General features: G+C 43.7%; 1 protein-coding gene across 3 annotated transcripts; it reads right to left on the bottom strand.

Moving 5' to 3' along the window:
• VCF1 (VCP nuclear cofactor family member 1) lies at positions 1-15,973 on the bottom strand (the record flags this gene model as incomplete). 3 transcript variants are annotated; one of them, XM_084236517.1, is made up of 4 exons in its annotated part: positions 1-240; positions 2,094-2,156; positions 11,431-11,530; positions 15,753-15,973. In XM_084236517.1, 4 exons carry the CDS (start codon positions 15,971-15,973, stop codon positions 1-3), a joined length of 624 nt encoding a protein of 207 aa, XP_084092643.1. The 3 variants fall into 3 exon arrangements, with proteins under 3 accessions (XP_084092643.1, XP_084092644.1, XP_084092645.1); XM_084236518.1 differs by lacking the exon at positions 2,094-2,156; XM_084236519.1 differs by lacking the exons at positions 2,094-2,156; positions 11,431-11,530 and having other exon boundaries at positions 150-240.

Consider the following 15,973-nt stretch of genomic DNA (forward strand, 5'->3'; position numbering starts at 1 on the left):
TCATGTTGGAGGCCGTCCTCGGTGCTGTAGGCTATGAAAGTGGGCCTCCTTCAGGGTCTGGTTGATGTGGAAGTAAGGGCCTTGGCATAGTGCAGACTGCTCGGGCACGGGTTGAGGGGTGTTGGGGCTGGATGCGGCGACAATCTGGTTTAAGCTGCTTTCTGGCCCACTGGCCCTGTCCGGGCTGTTGATGCTGCTGCTGCTGCTGCTGCTGCTCCCGCCACTGTCGCTGCTTGACGACTGGGAGAAAAAGAAAACAGGGTCATGATGAAGCAGTTTTACTGTAGTTTCATTTGCAATACACTTTTAAAGACTGTCTCCTACCCGGGTTGAGGAATACCAGCATCAACCAGGTATCATCTATGCTATTTCTTTCTATCCTCTCAACCAGCCAAGGCAAGGGGGGAGACTATCCCACCACACATTCCTGGGAAGTGGCAGAGGCCGACTCAAGACAGGCTTCTGACTGCAAACCCTTCCAACTCCATCTTAATTCCTTACCCATTTTCTCTATCTGCTTTTATAACATCTAATATCGTTCCAATAATTTTCAATAACCACAGAAGGAAGTTCTCAGTCTCCAAGGAAAAGTGCCAGTTGTTGGTATGGGGTATAAAAAGGGTATAGTCATAATAAAGTGGGTTCCGGGCACAAGTTAAAATAAAAATATAGGGCCTCCCTGGTGGCGCGGGGGTTAAAGTCTCAGCACTATCAAGCTATCTATCGCCAGCCACAGCGCAGGAGTTTGATCCTGACATGGAGCAAACCCACATAGCGCAGGAGACCTCTCCTTTCTCACCCACGGCTCCCCTCAGCAATATATTTCAGTAGATCCACCTGTTCTGCCCCCCACTCTGTCTCTGGTGAATCCTCCTTCCCCCACACCTCAGGCCTAGACCCCAGTTCTTACAAGCATCAATAAAGAAAGAATAGTAAAAAAATAAAATAAGAAGCTGTGACAGTATCTTGGTTCTCATATTTGATACAAAATGGTGTTCTCTGAATGCAGGGCCCATACCCTGAAAAATACTCCTACTCCTAATAAAGTTGTATTAGCATTTCTGCTGCTTGCTAAGTGTATGTGCATGCATAATTTTTTAAACATAATTAACAGGGCTTAGTTACCTTGAAGAAGCTAGTCAGCGATCCCTAATATCAGATTACTCAGAAATCCTCCTCACAGTGTCAGGATTCTCAGAAGGGAGGCCAATAGGGATCCATTTCAAATTATTTTATAATTTTAACATTGCTTTTCTAAAAATGACAACCCCAATAACTTTATTAGCTATCTCTCCTATTTACATCTCAACACAATATTGTCCTGGAAAGAATCAATGCAGGAGACCATTTACTAATAATGATCTGGCATGTAATTATTTTTTTTTAAGCCTTTTGATAAATCCAGATTTACATTTCCTTAGACAAAGACAGTGGTTTTTGAAATGGTTGTTTACAGCTAACTAAAATCTACACATGAGGGAAAAAGAGTGGAAAGAAAGTAACCAGTTACGTTAGAATGGAGGAACTATAGTTGCATATTTTTTCCTGCCCTTTAGTATAACTTTTCTGCCATGTGGTTAGATATTGTCACTATACAAATCTATAAACCAAGTTTCCAGGTAGATACTGGATTTTAAAAAATTCATTTGCATATTCTGATCAAAAATGATACCTAACTCTGTACATATATAACATAGCTGAAACAGCAAAGAACGCAATATTCATAGAAAGTACCCACTGTTAAAACTTACTCCAAGAAGCACCATGGGCCTAAGCTCCTTGGGAACCACTTCGCAGGTCACATATCCCACTGCCCATTTAGTAGATGACCCATCTATTTTTCTAACCAGAAAAAAAAAATCATGAAGGCATTCTAATGGGCTGAATAAAGTCAGATGGCAGGATCAAGCAGCAGTGGCAATTAAACTTACTTACAGACTTAAGAGGTCAAAGCCAATTTAAAAAAAGACTGCTTTCCATAAAAACCTCTCCTGACCTACAGTGTGACCTGCCAGAACTGCCTCTGGTCGGCGGCAGGCAGGGAGGGGATGAGTATTCAGCAAGCAGGTCACTACACTAGATTGGAAACCCACCGCGCAGAGCACTCTGTTTCCTCTTAGTCTGTTTTCTTTACTGTTTTTCGTTACCGGTACTGTCTGAAAATTAAGGCAAGAACTAGAATCAGTTTCTAATAAGTCAAATTTTCCATGTCTATAGAATATGCTTATTTTATACTAAATTGCAAAGGTATATACTATTCAGCAAAAAGTTATTTAAACTAAACAGGCTGGAAAAGATTTCTGTACAATAACTGGAAAATTACGGGCGTGGGGACATATATAGCTGTGATTTCTAATACATTTTTAAAGCCTTATAACTCAACTTTGTAGAGACATGTATAAAAACGTTTAGGGTGGCTTGTTTATAATAGCTAAAAATGGGTAAACAACCTAAATGTCTAACAATAGGGAAGTTAGTTAAATAATACATCTATAAAAAGTACAAAAAATAAAACATAATCCATAAAAGTAAAATTCTATCCAGCTGCAAACAATGATAAATATGTATGTATACCAAAAAAGAAAAAGGTCCTTATCTTTTTTCACAAGTTTCAAAACAGTATGTATGATACATCAGCTGGTTTTAAAGATGTTTTTCTTCAGCATGTGTGTGTATTTATACGTACACCCAAATAGAATTTGGACCTTCTACGTTTTAAAAATATCTTTATCTTCTATAACTTCTTCAACCAATATTTCTTTTGAAGGAAAAAAATAACCTGTTAAGGGAACCAAAGAATGCTACCACATGACATGCCCAGTTTAAAACCAAGCTTTCTGTTCCTGAACTCCAGGGTTAAACTGAAAAGCAGCTGAGGTAGGCAGCAGGGTCAGGAGTGTGGCCACTGACTGCCCAGGTTCAAATCTCCAGCTCAGCAATTAGCTCGAGTTCATTAAAATCACAGATTCTATATGTCACTTACCTTGGACCAGGGTGTTGCTTGCTGGGATATACAGTTATCAATCCCCATGTAAGTGAAGAGTATAGAGCTATAAAATCTTATGTAAATTGTATCTTATATAAGAAAAAGTTTTTTGAAAACCTACATTGCTGTAAGGAAAAAAAAAAATCACAGTTCTGTTTGTTGTACAGAGTAAATAAGGTAACATAAAAGCCGTCCCACAAATTATAACCATTACCATTTGAAAAACTCATCAAAATTTTTGTAAGGTAAATGTTACTATCTCTTTTGTTTTATGCCTATGAGGAAACAAAGCCCCAGATATGTATGTATTTACATAAGTATGTATGTATTTGCCAAAGATCTGAAGTTGAGCTTGAAGTCCTGACCTGTTGAATGTCAGTTTTCTTCATTCCAAGAGAAAAATTCTAGTGTGGACTTTTACAAAAGCTGGGTGGGACTGAATGAAGAGTTTAGAGTAAAGCCTGCTCTTTTCTTGCATTTTAAAGCCTGGGAAAAGTGCTCAAATGATTCAAGTGTTTTAGTTAAAAATATTCACAGAAAATTCAAATTTGAACATATGCAATTTAAAAATCCTGTAATGACGTAGGAAGGAAGGACAGTCACATGAAGGGGAAACCGCATTTTTGCTTCTGTGCACTGCAAAGGGAATATTTTGTTGTTTCAAATTTGTTTAGAATTGGTGCTTTTCAAACGGCGGCTTACTGGATGATACTACAAAATAGATAACCAGACACTGTATGTCGCTGGCTGCACACGTTACATGGTCTAACAAGGAAACCCCCACGTTGCCCAATTTCTATGGGCAACAACAAAACGCTACTACAAAATGGGTCCTCAGTTACTACTAACTTAAAGACTGAGACTTTAAAAATACACATTAATACTGTCGGTAAGCTATCAGAAGACTGCTTGGCTTCCCTTAAAACTAGTTTAAAAACATCTGCAACTGCTCAGTGTATTTGCTGGCATTGAACAGGCCAACGCTACATTTTAACTTTAGCCTATAAGAAGCCAGTGAATGCACTCTATGTGTTATTTTAATAGCCACATAAAACATTACGTATATAACACTGTCATCAAGGGCAGGGCGGTACCTCTCTTTCAAAGTCATTCTGGTTCCTGTTTCCTGCCAGTTCAGACCAGTCCAGTCTTCTCACTGTCAGGAGGCTGAGGGTCTCCAAACCAAGGGCAAAACCCACTTGGTGGGCAGCAGCCAGCACAGGAGAAGTATGTGAAACGGGAAAGGGTAATTGTTTTATGAGGCTTTTTGATTACTCACAAATAAATTTGGTGTGTACTGGGTCACAAAATAAAACCATTTCTCTGGGCAAGTCAAAAAAGTTTGAACTGTAATTGGTCCTGGAACTGTCAGCCACCAAAGGGTCAAATTTATGGAATAAAGGAGGAAAGACTGTTAACTTCAAACCCTGAAGGCATAAAATCAAATTTTAAATTTTTATCAGTGCCTCAAGATAGAACACAGAAGTAAATCATTTTGCCTATAAAGCCAAAACCCCTGAGACAGGAAAAAAGTTTCCTTTCCCCCACACAGGGGAGCTTTTCAGACGGAATTGCCACTGGGCAGCACGTGATCTCAGTAATTACAACCCCTAAGCCAGTCCCCAAGTATCCACCTGGTTTACACCTGTTCTTCAAAAGACAGCATATGTCTGCCAGAAGAGAATCAAGAGTCCCAAAACTCTTCAAACTGGAATCCTATTCCCTAGAGACTACTCATGGGACAGGCTATTCAAATTAAAGTTACAAAGTTCATTCGTTAAGTTTTCAGTTTAGGCTTAGTGCTAACATCTGAACCAGGTATTGGCAAGACAAATCCCTCCACAGATCCGTGTAACACGAGCAAAATAAAGTTACATGTATGGTGATTCTGTGAAAAGCAGCGCTCTAAACAATACACAAAGGTGACTCCTAAGATTGCTGTGGTGAAGGCCTGTGTGAGTCTGTGTGAAAAGAGAAGGCTCAAGGTTAGTGCAGGCTAATAAATCCTACCGTGCCTCTGGGTAACTGCACATGTGTGGCCTGGCTAGACCCAGAAGGGAACTCTGACAGTGCACTCTATTTTGGAATCTCCTGGGGGCAACTCAAAAAACGTGTGTGCCAGGCAGCGCCCCCGCCCCCACCCGGGGAGAACCTGGCTCAAGGAGACAGGTTGTTCTGCCATCCAAGCACCATCCAAATGTGTGTGTGTGGCTGCTGTGTGTGCGGAGGCATTTCACTGGGGCTGTGTGATCATTCAATAGGCATTAACTGAGCTTAATCACAAGTACGGTGGCAATACCAGGGTGGCCATGGGTGAGGACAGCGCCCAGCCACCCCAGTGACAGGAACCCAGCAGCAAATGCCAATGGAGAAAACTGGGAGCGACTCCATGATGTGAATGGTATCTGAACTGGGCCTAGAAGGATGAAGGATTTTAATAAGCAGGGTGTGACAAACTGGGAAAACAGGAAGATCAAAATTGGCAGAATGTCTTGGGGAGGAAAAGTTAATAGTGTGGGGTTGGATCCAGTCCAGGAAGTTAGTGAGAGAAAATGCACAAGAGACATGACGGCTAGACTATTCCGGGCCCCGGGTCCGAGCATGTAAGGCATGCTGAGAGCTGTGCTGCGGAGTGAGGATGCTGGGTGAGTACAGGAAGAGGACTGGAGCAGGGGCCGCTGGGGAAGGTCTCTGAGACATCCAGAGGGGAGCAGGCCTGCAGGAGGACTGTGGAAAAGTAATAAAGGGGCGGATACGTCACATCCCAGAGGAGATGAAGGAGACACCCAGGCTGACTGAGCCCTCAAGTCAATGTTTGGCAAACAGTGGCTGCTTGGTGCATGTTTGCTGAATGGAAGATCACTGGTGAGCGTGGAGGAAAGTTCTAGCTGACTCAAGGAGGAAGCCAGGATGGGAGGAGGCAAGGCAGTGGTGGAAAGAGCAAAAGGAGAAAGTACACAGTAAGCAAGGCAGAAATCAGGCAGAAAGGAAATTAGTCAGGAAGGGAAAAGAGAACTTACTGGGCCGGGGGAAAGAACTACTGCGGAGGAAGACTGCGGAGGAAGACCAGGAGCTTTCAGGAGCCCCGAGAGAAAGGACAGTAGATGAAGAAAGGCAGAGGGACGCTTCACTCTCCTCGGCAGCAAGGGAACTTGTACAGAAATTGTGAAGCAGAGGACAGCAAGAAGGACCCAGGGCCCTCGTCCACAGGGTTCACATGGTACACCAGAGGCAAAGACTGCTTGGTCCCTTGATTTTAATTTGCAGGGTATGAAGTCAGTGGAAGGGGCAGCCCATGAATACCCACGGTCGAAAGGCAACAAGACTACTCTGCTAATAACATTTAAAAGCCCAGGCAGAAATATCAATCGCTGAGTCTATTTCATAAAAACAGAACTAGCTACTAAGTGTGTATCTGCTACCTAGAGGTGTATGCTTTCACTTGTTAATTAGAAAGCAAATCAATAGCTTATTTTATTTTCTTTCAAGGCCTAGCTTTCCTCTTAACCTCTACTTCCCCATTCCGTGGTGCCTTTAATTGATGTGTGCCTCAAAAGAAAAAAGAAATCTCACTCACTGCAGACACTCCATCCCTGCTGGTGATCAAGTTCAAGCCAATGCAGAATGTGGACTCCATGCAAGAGGTGGCCCCAGCCTCACAGCAGCTACTGTGTAGACCTGCGCTTCCAAAGTGCCAGTCACTTCAGAGAGGCCCAGGTCTACTAACAGCAGTGAGCGAGCATAAGATTCCAAATGATGGTGGTGGGCTACTTAAGGCCACTGAGAAAATGCAGGTGGCCCATTTTGTGTGTCAGGGACAAAAAGGCATCTCCATTCTGTGCCTTAGTTTCCCTAAGAGGAAGCTGGACTGCGTAACAGGTTGCAAGTAGCTTCCCAACTAAAATATTCTTTTTTCTCTCCTTCATTTTGTTTAAATTTCAACAGGCCAGGGCCTCCCCTGGAGGCGCAGGGGTTGAGCGCTGGGCTGCGAAGCTGCCTGCAGCCTCTGCAGCGCTGGTTCGATCCCCGGCTGTCGGCGAGGGTCCCACATGGCACAACAGACCTCTCCTGCCGCGCCCACTGCTCCCCTCAGCAGTGTATTTCATCAGTCTGCCTGTTCTGTTTCCCACTCTGGCTCTGGTGAATTTTCTCACCTTCCCGTGCTTCTCACTGTACCCAGTGCTTGTATAAATAAATAAATCTTTAAAATAAAAAATTTTCAACAGGCCAAAAAAAAGAAGAAGAAGAAAAAAAAAAAACACCCAAAACTGCCACCTGTAGAAAAACACACACATGTCTTGCTCCTCCTTATGACACACCTCACACTCAGTCTGCAACGACTTGCAGCACCCAGGGGTACAGTGAGCTGATAGGACATAACACAAACATTTCAAGGGCTTAAACTGTGAGCAAAGTTCTCAACACCGACAAAACAGCTCATACTAACTTTTGAAAGACTGTTCCTCCATTTTTAATGAACCTTTTTAGAGGTTAATTGCAACACACAACCCTAACTGTTTTACCCAAAACGGAGTCCGCCATAGCAGTTCTGTCTCTCAGGATGCACCTGCTCCCACAGGACAGGTTAAAGAGGAGAATGGGCAAAACTCAAAAGCCTTAAGATACCTTTAAAAAAATTTACACTAAATATTCCCATTGTCATTTAAATTTGCACTATTTTTAAAAATCACCTAATATTCAGTTCATTCTTCATTCTGATCCAAGGGTTTAGAGACTTCTCAATGTAGTGAGTGACACATGCATTCTCATGGTGCTGGTTCATTTTTTTAATTTGTCATGCCTCTGCACTCCCAGAATGCTGTTGAGGTTTTAAGATTATGTCACCAAAATTTTCACCCTTTTAGCAGAGACAAGGAAAAGGCAGCAGCAAGCTGTCCCAGGTAAGTCACTTCTGTTTTATCTCCACATTTTCTCATGCTCTACTTGTGAGTTCAAAATGATCCTCATAAATTTAAGTGATTTAAAAATCTTGGGGTCTTGGTATTTTCCAAAGATACTGCTCTTACATAGCAAGTAGCAGTACTATTTATAAACGAGATTTACATGGAACACCCAATTTGTAAATAAAGATATTACAAACCAAAGCAAAGAGCTTCTTTCCTACTACAACACAGGATTCAGAGCCAAGAGGCCAGCCCCTAAGAAGAAACCGAAATAAATTTAGCAAGCTTTTACGCATCTGAACAATGGTCCCAGATTAGGGGATGTCGCTGCCTTTGTATAGAACCCAACAGGAAGACACACACACTGATAAATCGTTTCACTTCTTACTCACTGAAGAACAAACCTAACTTAGTAACTAACATGATTCATCCAGAATAGCTTTACAAAAATTTGTTTTCATCCTATACCAGTGTATTACATCTCAACTGAAGAAATAATATCCTAAGTCACAAAACATTACATCTACGACACTTAGTTAAAACTGAAGGTCTTCAATTCAAGTACCAATCTGCTTAAAAACACACACACACACACACAACACAAACCACTAGTCCCTGATTTCTTAATCTTTTCTAGCAAGATTCTAAAATTGCTTTCACATTTACTTGGAAAAAATATTTTCAGTTGACAGACAGGAAAATTATTCTTCTCTGGTCCTATGAATCTAGAGAGCTCTAGGACCTGACCAGATGTATTATGCAAAGCCTCTCAGTACTTTGCCCTGGTTTTGGTGCGAGGGGCAGGCAGCCCCTCAATTAAGAGCTGGGGCACACCATCTCTGCCTCCTACTAGCTGTGTCTTAGAGCAAGGGACTTGATTTTTCTGTGCCCCAATTTTTCCACCTAAAATGTGGAGATAATACTACCAAAGGACAGAAAGAAATGCACAAGTAGATTAAAGGTTTCTGTTTTCATAACTTATCTGGAAAGTCTGCATTCTTTAACTTCATGCCATGTACAAAAAAACAGGCATATACCAGATAATTAAGATTCACAGATAATTAAGATTTACTTGTCAAACAGTTTAACATAAATCAAACACTTCACATCTTATTTCCCAGCACTTGCCAATTTTGTTAAATTTAGGAGAAAAGGAAACTATTGGAAACTAATTATAAACAACAGTTTTAAAAATCTCTTAGAATTAAAACAAATTCCTTCCAAATGAAAGTTCTCTAAGTTACAAGAAAAAGAAGTGTAAATTTTATGTATTTCAGGAAAGACACAGGAAATAGTGTCTTTTAATCGAGCTAGTCACAAGGAAATTTACCTTGTTGGCCCTTTTTTAGAATTAAAACACAATATTTTTGTTAATGTTTTTATTATATAAACTAATACAATTAATAATCCATTCATAACAAATGATTTCATTGTTTCCCATTACACAAAATTGTAAAAAAGCAACCAATACTTGTTTTTTTTGTGCTATAAATAAAATGATGAATTCTACAATTCAATTATTCAAGGCCTAACTTTCCATTTTAAAGATTTTCCCCTGCCTTGGTTCCTAACTGTCCCAGGCCTCGTCACCAGCGGGGAAGCACAGCACAGAAGGCCACTCCTTCGGAGCACCACGAGGGGCTGGGTGGGCAAGGCTGAAAGTCTGGTCTGGTCAAATGGCTGTGGCCACCCAGGGGTGACCTACCATTGAGGGCAGCTTACCACAACAAAAACTACCTGTATTGTCCACAAAATACAACAGAGGTGATCCAGTCCACCCTTCAGAATGTGATTACTGTGTGATTTAACCACTGATTTTCTTCGGACAAGTAAGAACAAGACACAAGAACCAAGATTACACTGTTTTCTTCGTGATGCCCATGCCCAGCTTTTTTAGAAAGGGAGTGAGGGTTATTTTCTACGAATGGCAGTTAAAAACAAACTAAACAAAAAGGAGTTAAGGAGTCACTGAAAACTAGAGATCAGAAATTTTTTTAATGACAATATTTCTATTCCTGTTCTCAGGCATCCAAGTTATAGATACAGCACAAAGTTCTCATCACAAGGAAAACAAAGTTTGTAACTACATGTTACTTAGACTCCTCCTGGTGGTAACCATTTTACACTGTGCACAAACATCAAGCCATCCTGGTGTACACCTGAAGCTAACTAGGTCAAATACACCTCAAAAACTGGGGTGGGGGGTGAGGGGTCCATGCCAGGATTTAGATTGCCTAGGCCTTTCAATTAATTTAATAAATAAAAATATATCCATGCATAGCAGGATTTATCTACAGAAACAAGAAACGATGCCAATATGAAAATAATCACTGCCCACTCTTAATGAATAATCCCATTAATTTAAAAGAGGAATGGAAACTCAGCTGTTGCTACTTTTATCATCAGATATTCATGGCAGCCTCTAAATCTTTGGTTTTCTTCCACCATGAGCTTTCCCAATTATCGTATTAAACAAAAAGCTCAAATACTCTGCTTTTAATCTTACAGAGGTTAAAAAAAAAACAAAAAAAAAACCCCAAAAGCATGATAGAGGTATTTTTTAAATGGGGTAAAAGCGAAAGAAACTCAAGTCTCCACAGAAAAGATATAATCTGCACTTTTTCATGAATTGCCCCCGAATGAGTATTACCCTCATGAGAGTTACTGAATTTTCCCCTTCGGAGGAGTGACTCTGGACTTCTGCAAAACACTGGATATGAGTCAGACCCTAGGATCAAAAATAATTAACATGCACATGTTGAAGAACCACAACCAAAATCTGAAATTCTGCTTGAGATTGGGAGGCAAGGCCTTAGGAATTTTTGGCCACTAAGGATGTTCTCTGCTAGGGTGACAGCTGTTAAGAGTCAATATCCTTAAGTTCGTAGCTTAGCAGTAGCATTAATTCAAGTTAGCTTCCTTTTCTCTCTCCCACGCCCCCACAGCCCTTCCAGTGCAAGGGAAGTTTCTCCCCCAGAAACACACTCTCTAGCACCCGAAGCTTTAGGAACTATTTACCCAGCATCTCCCTCTCCCCTCTACTCTGGCGCCTTAGGCGCTCTTTTAGAAGATAAATGAAAAATTAAGAACAGGATTTCCTATATATTTACCAAAATGCAAACAGTTTCTCTTAAAGACATATGAATTGAAGCAACAAAATATGCTTATCTTAAGAACAATTAATTAATGGTTTGCTAACTATTAGGAAAAAAGTTGATTTCTTCTATGTTTATAAAGCTATTAGAAAATAAGTTGATTTTTACTAAATATACACTCTGAGGTGTGTGTCTGCATGAGCTGTACATGCTCATACACAGATGAATGTGCACACATATCTAAATATATATGCACACACCCTTCGCTGGGTGCACAGTTTCTTCAAAGGGGGATGTACCCCCCCCCAATAAAAAAGTTGGATGAAAGCACTGTCATCAAGTAAGATGAGTTTTATTTATCCAACGAATCATTTTAATTACAGGGAAGAAATGGGGTTATTTCACTCAAGCAATGAAAACAGCAGAGACTGAGCACACTGCCTACCTCTGTGTCCCAGGAGTCGTGAAAGACGGGGTTTCTGCTGCTCCTTTTGGTCTGCGGGGGGAGGTGGTGGTCGTCCTCATTGCCGTTCCTTCTCCTTTTCCTAAAAATAAAGGACAGGAGGGAAAATCCAACGCTTGATCTCCTGATCACTCACCACGGTAAACTATGACAACTCGCAAGTTGGCCATCACAGCTGGGAAAACACAACCCATCATGTGAGGATATGCCAATAGGCTCAGAGCTGGAAGCCACCACTCCTGGGCACAAGGAGTAAACATACAAAATAGCAACAGTGAAGTGAGCTCAAGTTAGTGCAACTAATTTTTAAAAAGAATCACGACAATTTTAAAGCCTATTGGGAATAAATGAGCAGGACTCAACAACTTGGCTTTCAAATGCCACCTAATTAAAGTTACCTTCTTTCTACATTTCCTGAAATTACAATTCCAACTTACCTCATCTGATTCCCTTCTAGATGACAACACCTAAGGCAGCAGTGACTACCCTTCCCTAGTTACACTTAAATCCCATAAAAATGGTGTTACACACGAATGCCATTAGAAGCTTGTGCTAGCTTGAATCTCTGGTTTTCTCTCATTTCTGATTTCTTCCCAACTGTCATATCAAACAAAAGCTCTATGACCTCTAGAGTATTAAGTGACTTTTTTAGATAATCACGGGAAATGGTGGTCTTGGACATTTTAGCTTGATTATTCTGGCCATACCACCCATTGTTATGGCAAGTTACTTCACAAGAGTGTTTGAGATTATAGCACAAGCTGCTTAAAATTTGCAGGTTTAAAGAAAAATCACACATCTTTCTCAGTCGAATGTTCTCAGATGTGCAACAGAGACAAAATCTGTAAGTCTTCTCTGCAGGGATCATGTGCTGTCAGGACTTCAAACCCCCAGTTAGGAAAGAGAACTAAATGGAAGTATCACAGCAGCCATCAACCACATGTGGTTACTTAAAATGAAAATTAAATAAAACTTAGGATCCAGCTCCCTTATCATACTAGCCATAATTTCAGAGCTCAATGGCCACGTGCAGCTAGTGGCTACTGTGCTGGACAGTACAGAGAGGGCAGGTTCTCATCACTGCAGAAAATTCTACCGGACCGTGCTGGCTAGAAGCCAATTAATACAAAGCCGCATAATGGAAATTCTTAAAGGTTCAAACTTCTACAGCTAAGAGGCAAAAGGCTAGTGGGAGAGAAAAATGGCTTTTGACAAAGTACTGAATTAGGAACACACAGTACCTTCTAAAAAACCCGATTGAGTATAGTTGAGTATGGAGGTTTACTGTGGCAGGTGCTTAATCCTAAATTCTGAGCTGAAGTCTAAATACTGGGAAACTTTCAAAGATCCCCCTGAGCTCACCTGCCTGCACTCAGTAGCATTCTGCATCAATCTAATTTTATTTATAAGCATGGATCCCAGTTTAGGCTTGGAACAAGAAGGAACATATGTGTCATTCTGATCAAGCAGTCGCCAACCCGGAGAGGGGTCACACCATCTACCTTGTCCCTAGACTGTTATTTGTAAAATAAGATCCTCCTTTTGGCTCCCTACCTTTCTCCCAAGAGATTAGATCTGATTTGCACATTATTTTGAAGTATTTGGAGGTCAAAAAACTAGATACAAGTTTTTAAAAATGATTAAATATACGCACTTGTATCATAGATTTGAACCAAGAGACAGCTTCTTTCATTCTTAATGGCCAGAGAATGCTGGCGGGGATGTGCTGCCGCTCCAGAGTAAGGGCTGAGGGGGGCTGGTTGACACCCAAGGTGAAACTCACCAAATGGCAGTGTGGCTGGTTCCCCCACTCTTATCAGCCTGCCAACAGCTGATTGTGCTTTGGGCTGCTGAGTCACTCTACCCAAACTTAGGAGCCTGACCACAACTTTGCAATTCCTCATTTAAAATGGGCAACACAGCTTTCCTGCGACAAGAATAAGAATGCCAAAGAGGCTGCAAGGCAATGAGTGCCTAAGGACAAAAAGGATCAAAAAGGATGGCCAGTGTGGCAGATTTTAATAAAACTATGGGAAATCACATGAACTATTTCTGCCTCAGAATCGGCTGATTTCTCCAGGTACCAGAACTGCCTCTCTGGCCTACTGGGGGACCTCTCCTTCAGCTGAACTGAAGAAAGAACGCACACGCTGCCTGTGCATTCGCCTTTTCCTAGGCTCTTCCCAGAGTCCATTCTGCTTTCAACAAATCGTTAATAACTGGCAAGTCCCACCTGCACAATAGGTCAGATTATAGCTTGTGACATGAATGCCACAGTCCAGATTATCATTTTAGCAGCCACCCTATAATTGATTATAGTCTCCCTAGCCATCCATCTGGTCGCAGATTAGTGTTTAACACGTTACTTATAAGATGGCAGATGCCATCACTTCTCATCATTTCGTTTCTCCCCAATCTTTCGTCATCTCTGAGAGATTGAGCAGAGATGAAATGCTACAGTATGGTGACTAGGGGTTTTCAATGTTTTCTTCAGAAAGTAGCAGTGGCCTTTCTTCCCACTTAAAAAAAAAAAATCTTCAATAGAAGAGAGATAAAAGATCCATCTTGGTTAAAGTAAGAGCTTCCTTACCACACCCACCCCTCTTTGGCTTTCCCAGCAAACGGTTTCCAAAGGAACAGTTTGAAAAACAACCACTTTAGGTCAACCCTTCATCTTAAACCCGAGGAGCAGATTCCGGTTTGTGAGCTTACGAGGAGATGCCAAAGTGCCCATCACACCTGCAGACCTGGCCTGTCCCATACCAAGAAGCATGGGATAAAGAGGACAGCAGGTAAGACTCCCCCTGTCCAAACCTAACAACCCCTTCTGTGGGAAGGGAAGCTACTAGTATCACCATGTCCACATCATCTGTGCACTAGATAAAAGGAATCTGCTGCCAAGATAAGGACATTCAGGCTCCTTGTGCACAGCACGGGGCAAGAGGGATCATCCATTTGTAGGAAATACATTTTTTTCAGCTACGTGAGCCACCCCAAGAGACTACCAGGGAAGGAAACAGATGGCAGTGAGACCAGACTCACTCTACCTAAGGATCCTTCCCCAATTCATTACTAAAATCTGGTATTTCCTATCTTGAAATTTGGTTGACTCTTGCCAACCAAATACAAGGCTGTTCTTTGCCCCACTCTCTACATGACCCCAATCAATAACCCTAGACGGATGTTTGGGAAACCCTAGATTTTCACCATGGGACCTAACAACCTCAGGATGTTTCTAAAATCCTAATCCCATAACTGAACTCCCCTCCAGACCAGGGTCCTGGTGGACAGACGGTCAATGGCATTCAGAACCGGGGAAAACAAGCAACGGGAGGACAAGACCCTGGATAATCCACCGAGGAAGACGATTTCATTCACGGAAGCTTCGCTGAGACTATCAGGAAAAACCAGAGTTGGCCTTGGGGAGCCACAGGCTTCCGCTGCAAACGCCACAGTGAGGGGCTTCCCTAGTGTGAAGCAAAGCTGCTCTCCTTCCATCTGGGGCACCCCATTACAACTTTCTCCCCCCCCCATCTTCTTACGGGTGAAAGCAAAAAAAAGGGGGAAAAAAAAAAAAAGAAAAAAGAAATGGCAGCTTGGCCCGGCCATCACCCAGGACTTGTCAAGCAAGCACTCAAAAAACACCCCGAGGTGAAGACGACCCGGGCCCGGGGGGCCAGGCTGGGCGGGCCGGGGCGTCGCCACCCCATCTCCGCCTCCGGGGCGAACGGCTGGAAACCGAGCAGTTTAGAACCCGGCGGGGGGTTCAGGCGACCGTGGCGTCGGCCTCCTGCCCTCTGTGTCCCCCAGCGCCCGGGGAGCGACGCCCCGGCGAGCCCGACCCTGCCCCGCTGCGGGGCCGAGCCAGGCCTCCCCCCTGACCTTGGGGAGCCGGCGGCCCCCCGCCCCGGGGGCTCCCCCTCCCCGGCGAGCCAGGCCTCCCCTCCCCCCATCCTCCCAAATTTAGGACGGGGAAGCCTCGGGGCCACCGTCTCTCTTCCCGGACCCACCAGACTCCGCTCCAAATAGGGGCAGACGAGGTGGGGGGGAGAGAAGTGGGGGGGGGCAGAGGGGTTGGGGGGCGCCCCCGGCGCCTCCGCGCCCTTCCTCAGGACCCACAGAGGCCGGGAACCCCAACACTCGCGCATCCCTCTCCGCTCCTCCCCCGGCCCGCAGACCCCCCGAGGGCGACCCCGAGGGGCCCCCCCGACTCGGCCGCCGCCTCTCGCGCCCCCTCGGCCTCGTCCCCCAAGACGGGGCGTCGGGCGAGGGGCCGGGGCGGCGAGGCGGTCCCCGCAGCTCACCTGGGGCGGAGGCGCTCGCTCATGGCAGCCGGTGGAGGGGAGCGACGCGACGCCGCCCCGCGGGGTGAGGGAACAGAGGCTGCGGGGTCCCGGCGGCCGCCACGCCCACCGCCTCGGGCCTTGGCTCTCGCCGCCGCTCGGGTGGACGCCGCCGGCGGGGAGTACCCCTCGGTGGGACCCGTACCACCGCCACTTCCGGCGTCCGCTCCGCGCCCCCCCAT

This window comes from Talpa europaea (assembly GCF_964194135.1).
Source record: "Talpa europaea genome assembly, chromosome: 7".
Taxonomy (NCBI): Eukaryota; Metazoa; Chordata; class Mammalia; order Eulipotyphla; family Talpidae; genus Talpa; species Talpa europaea.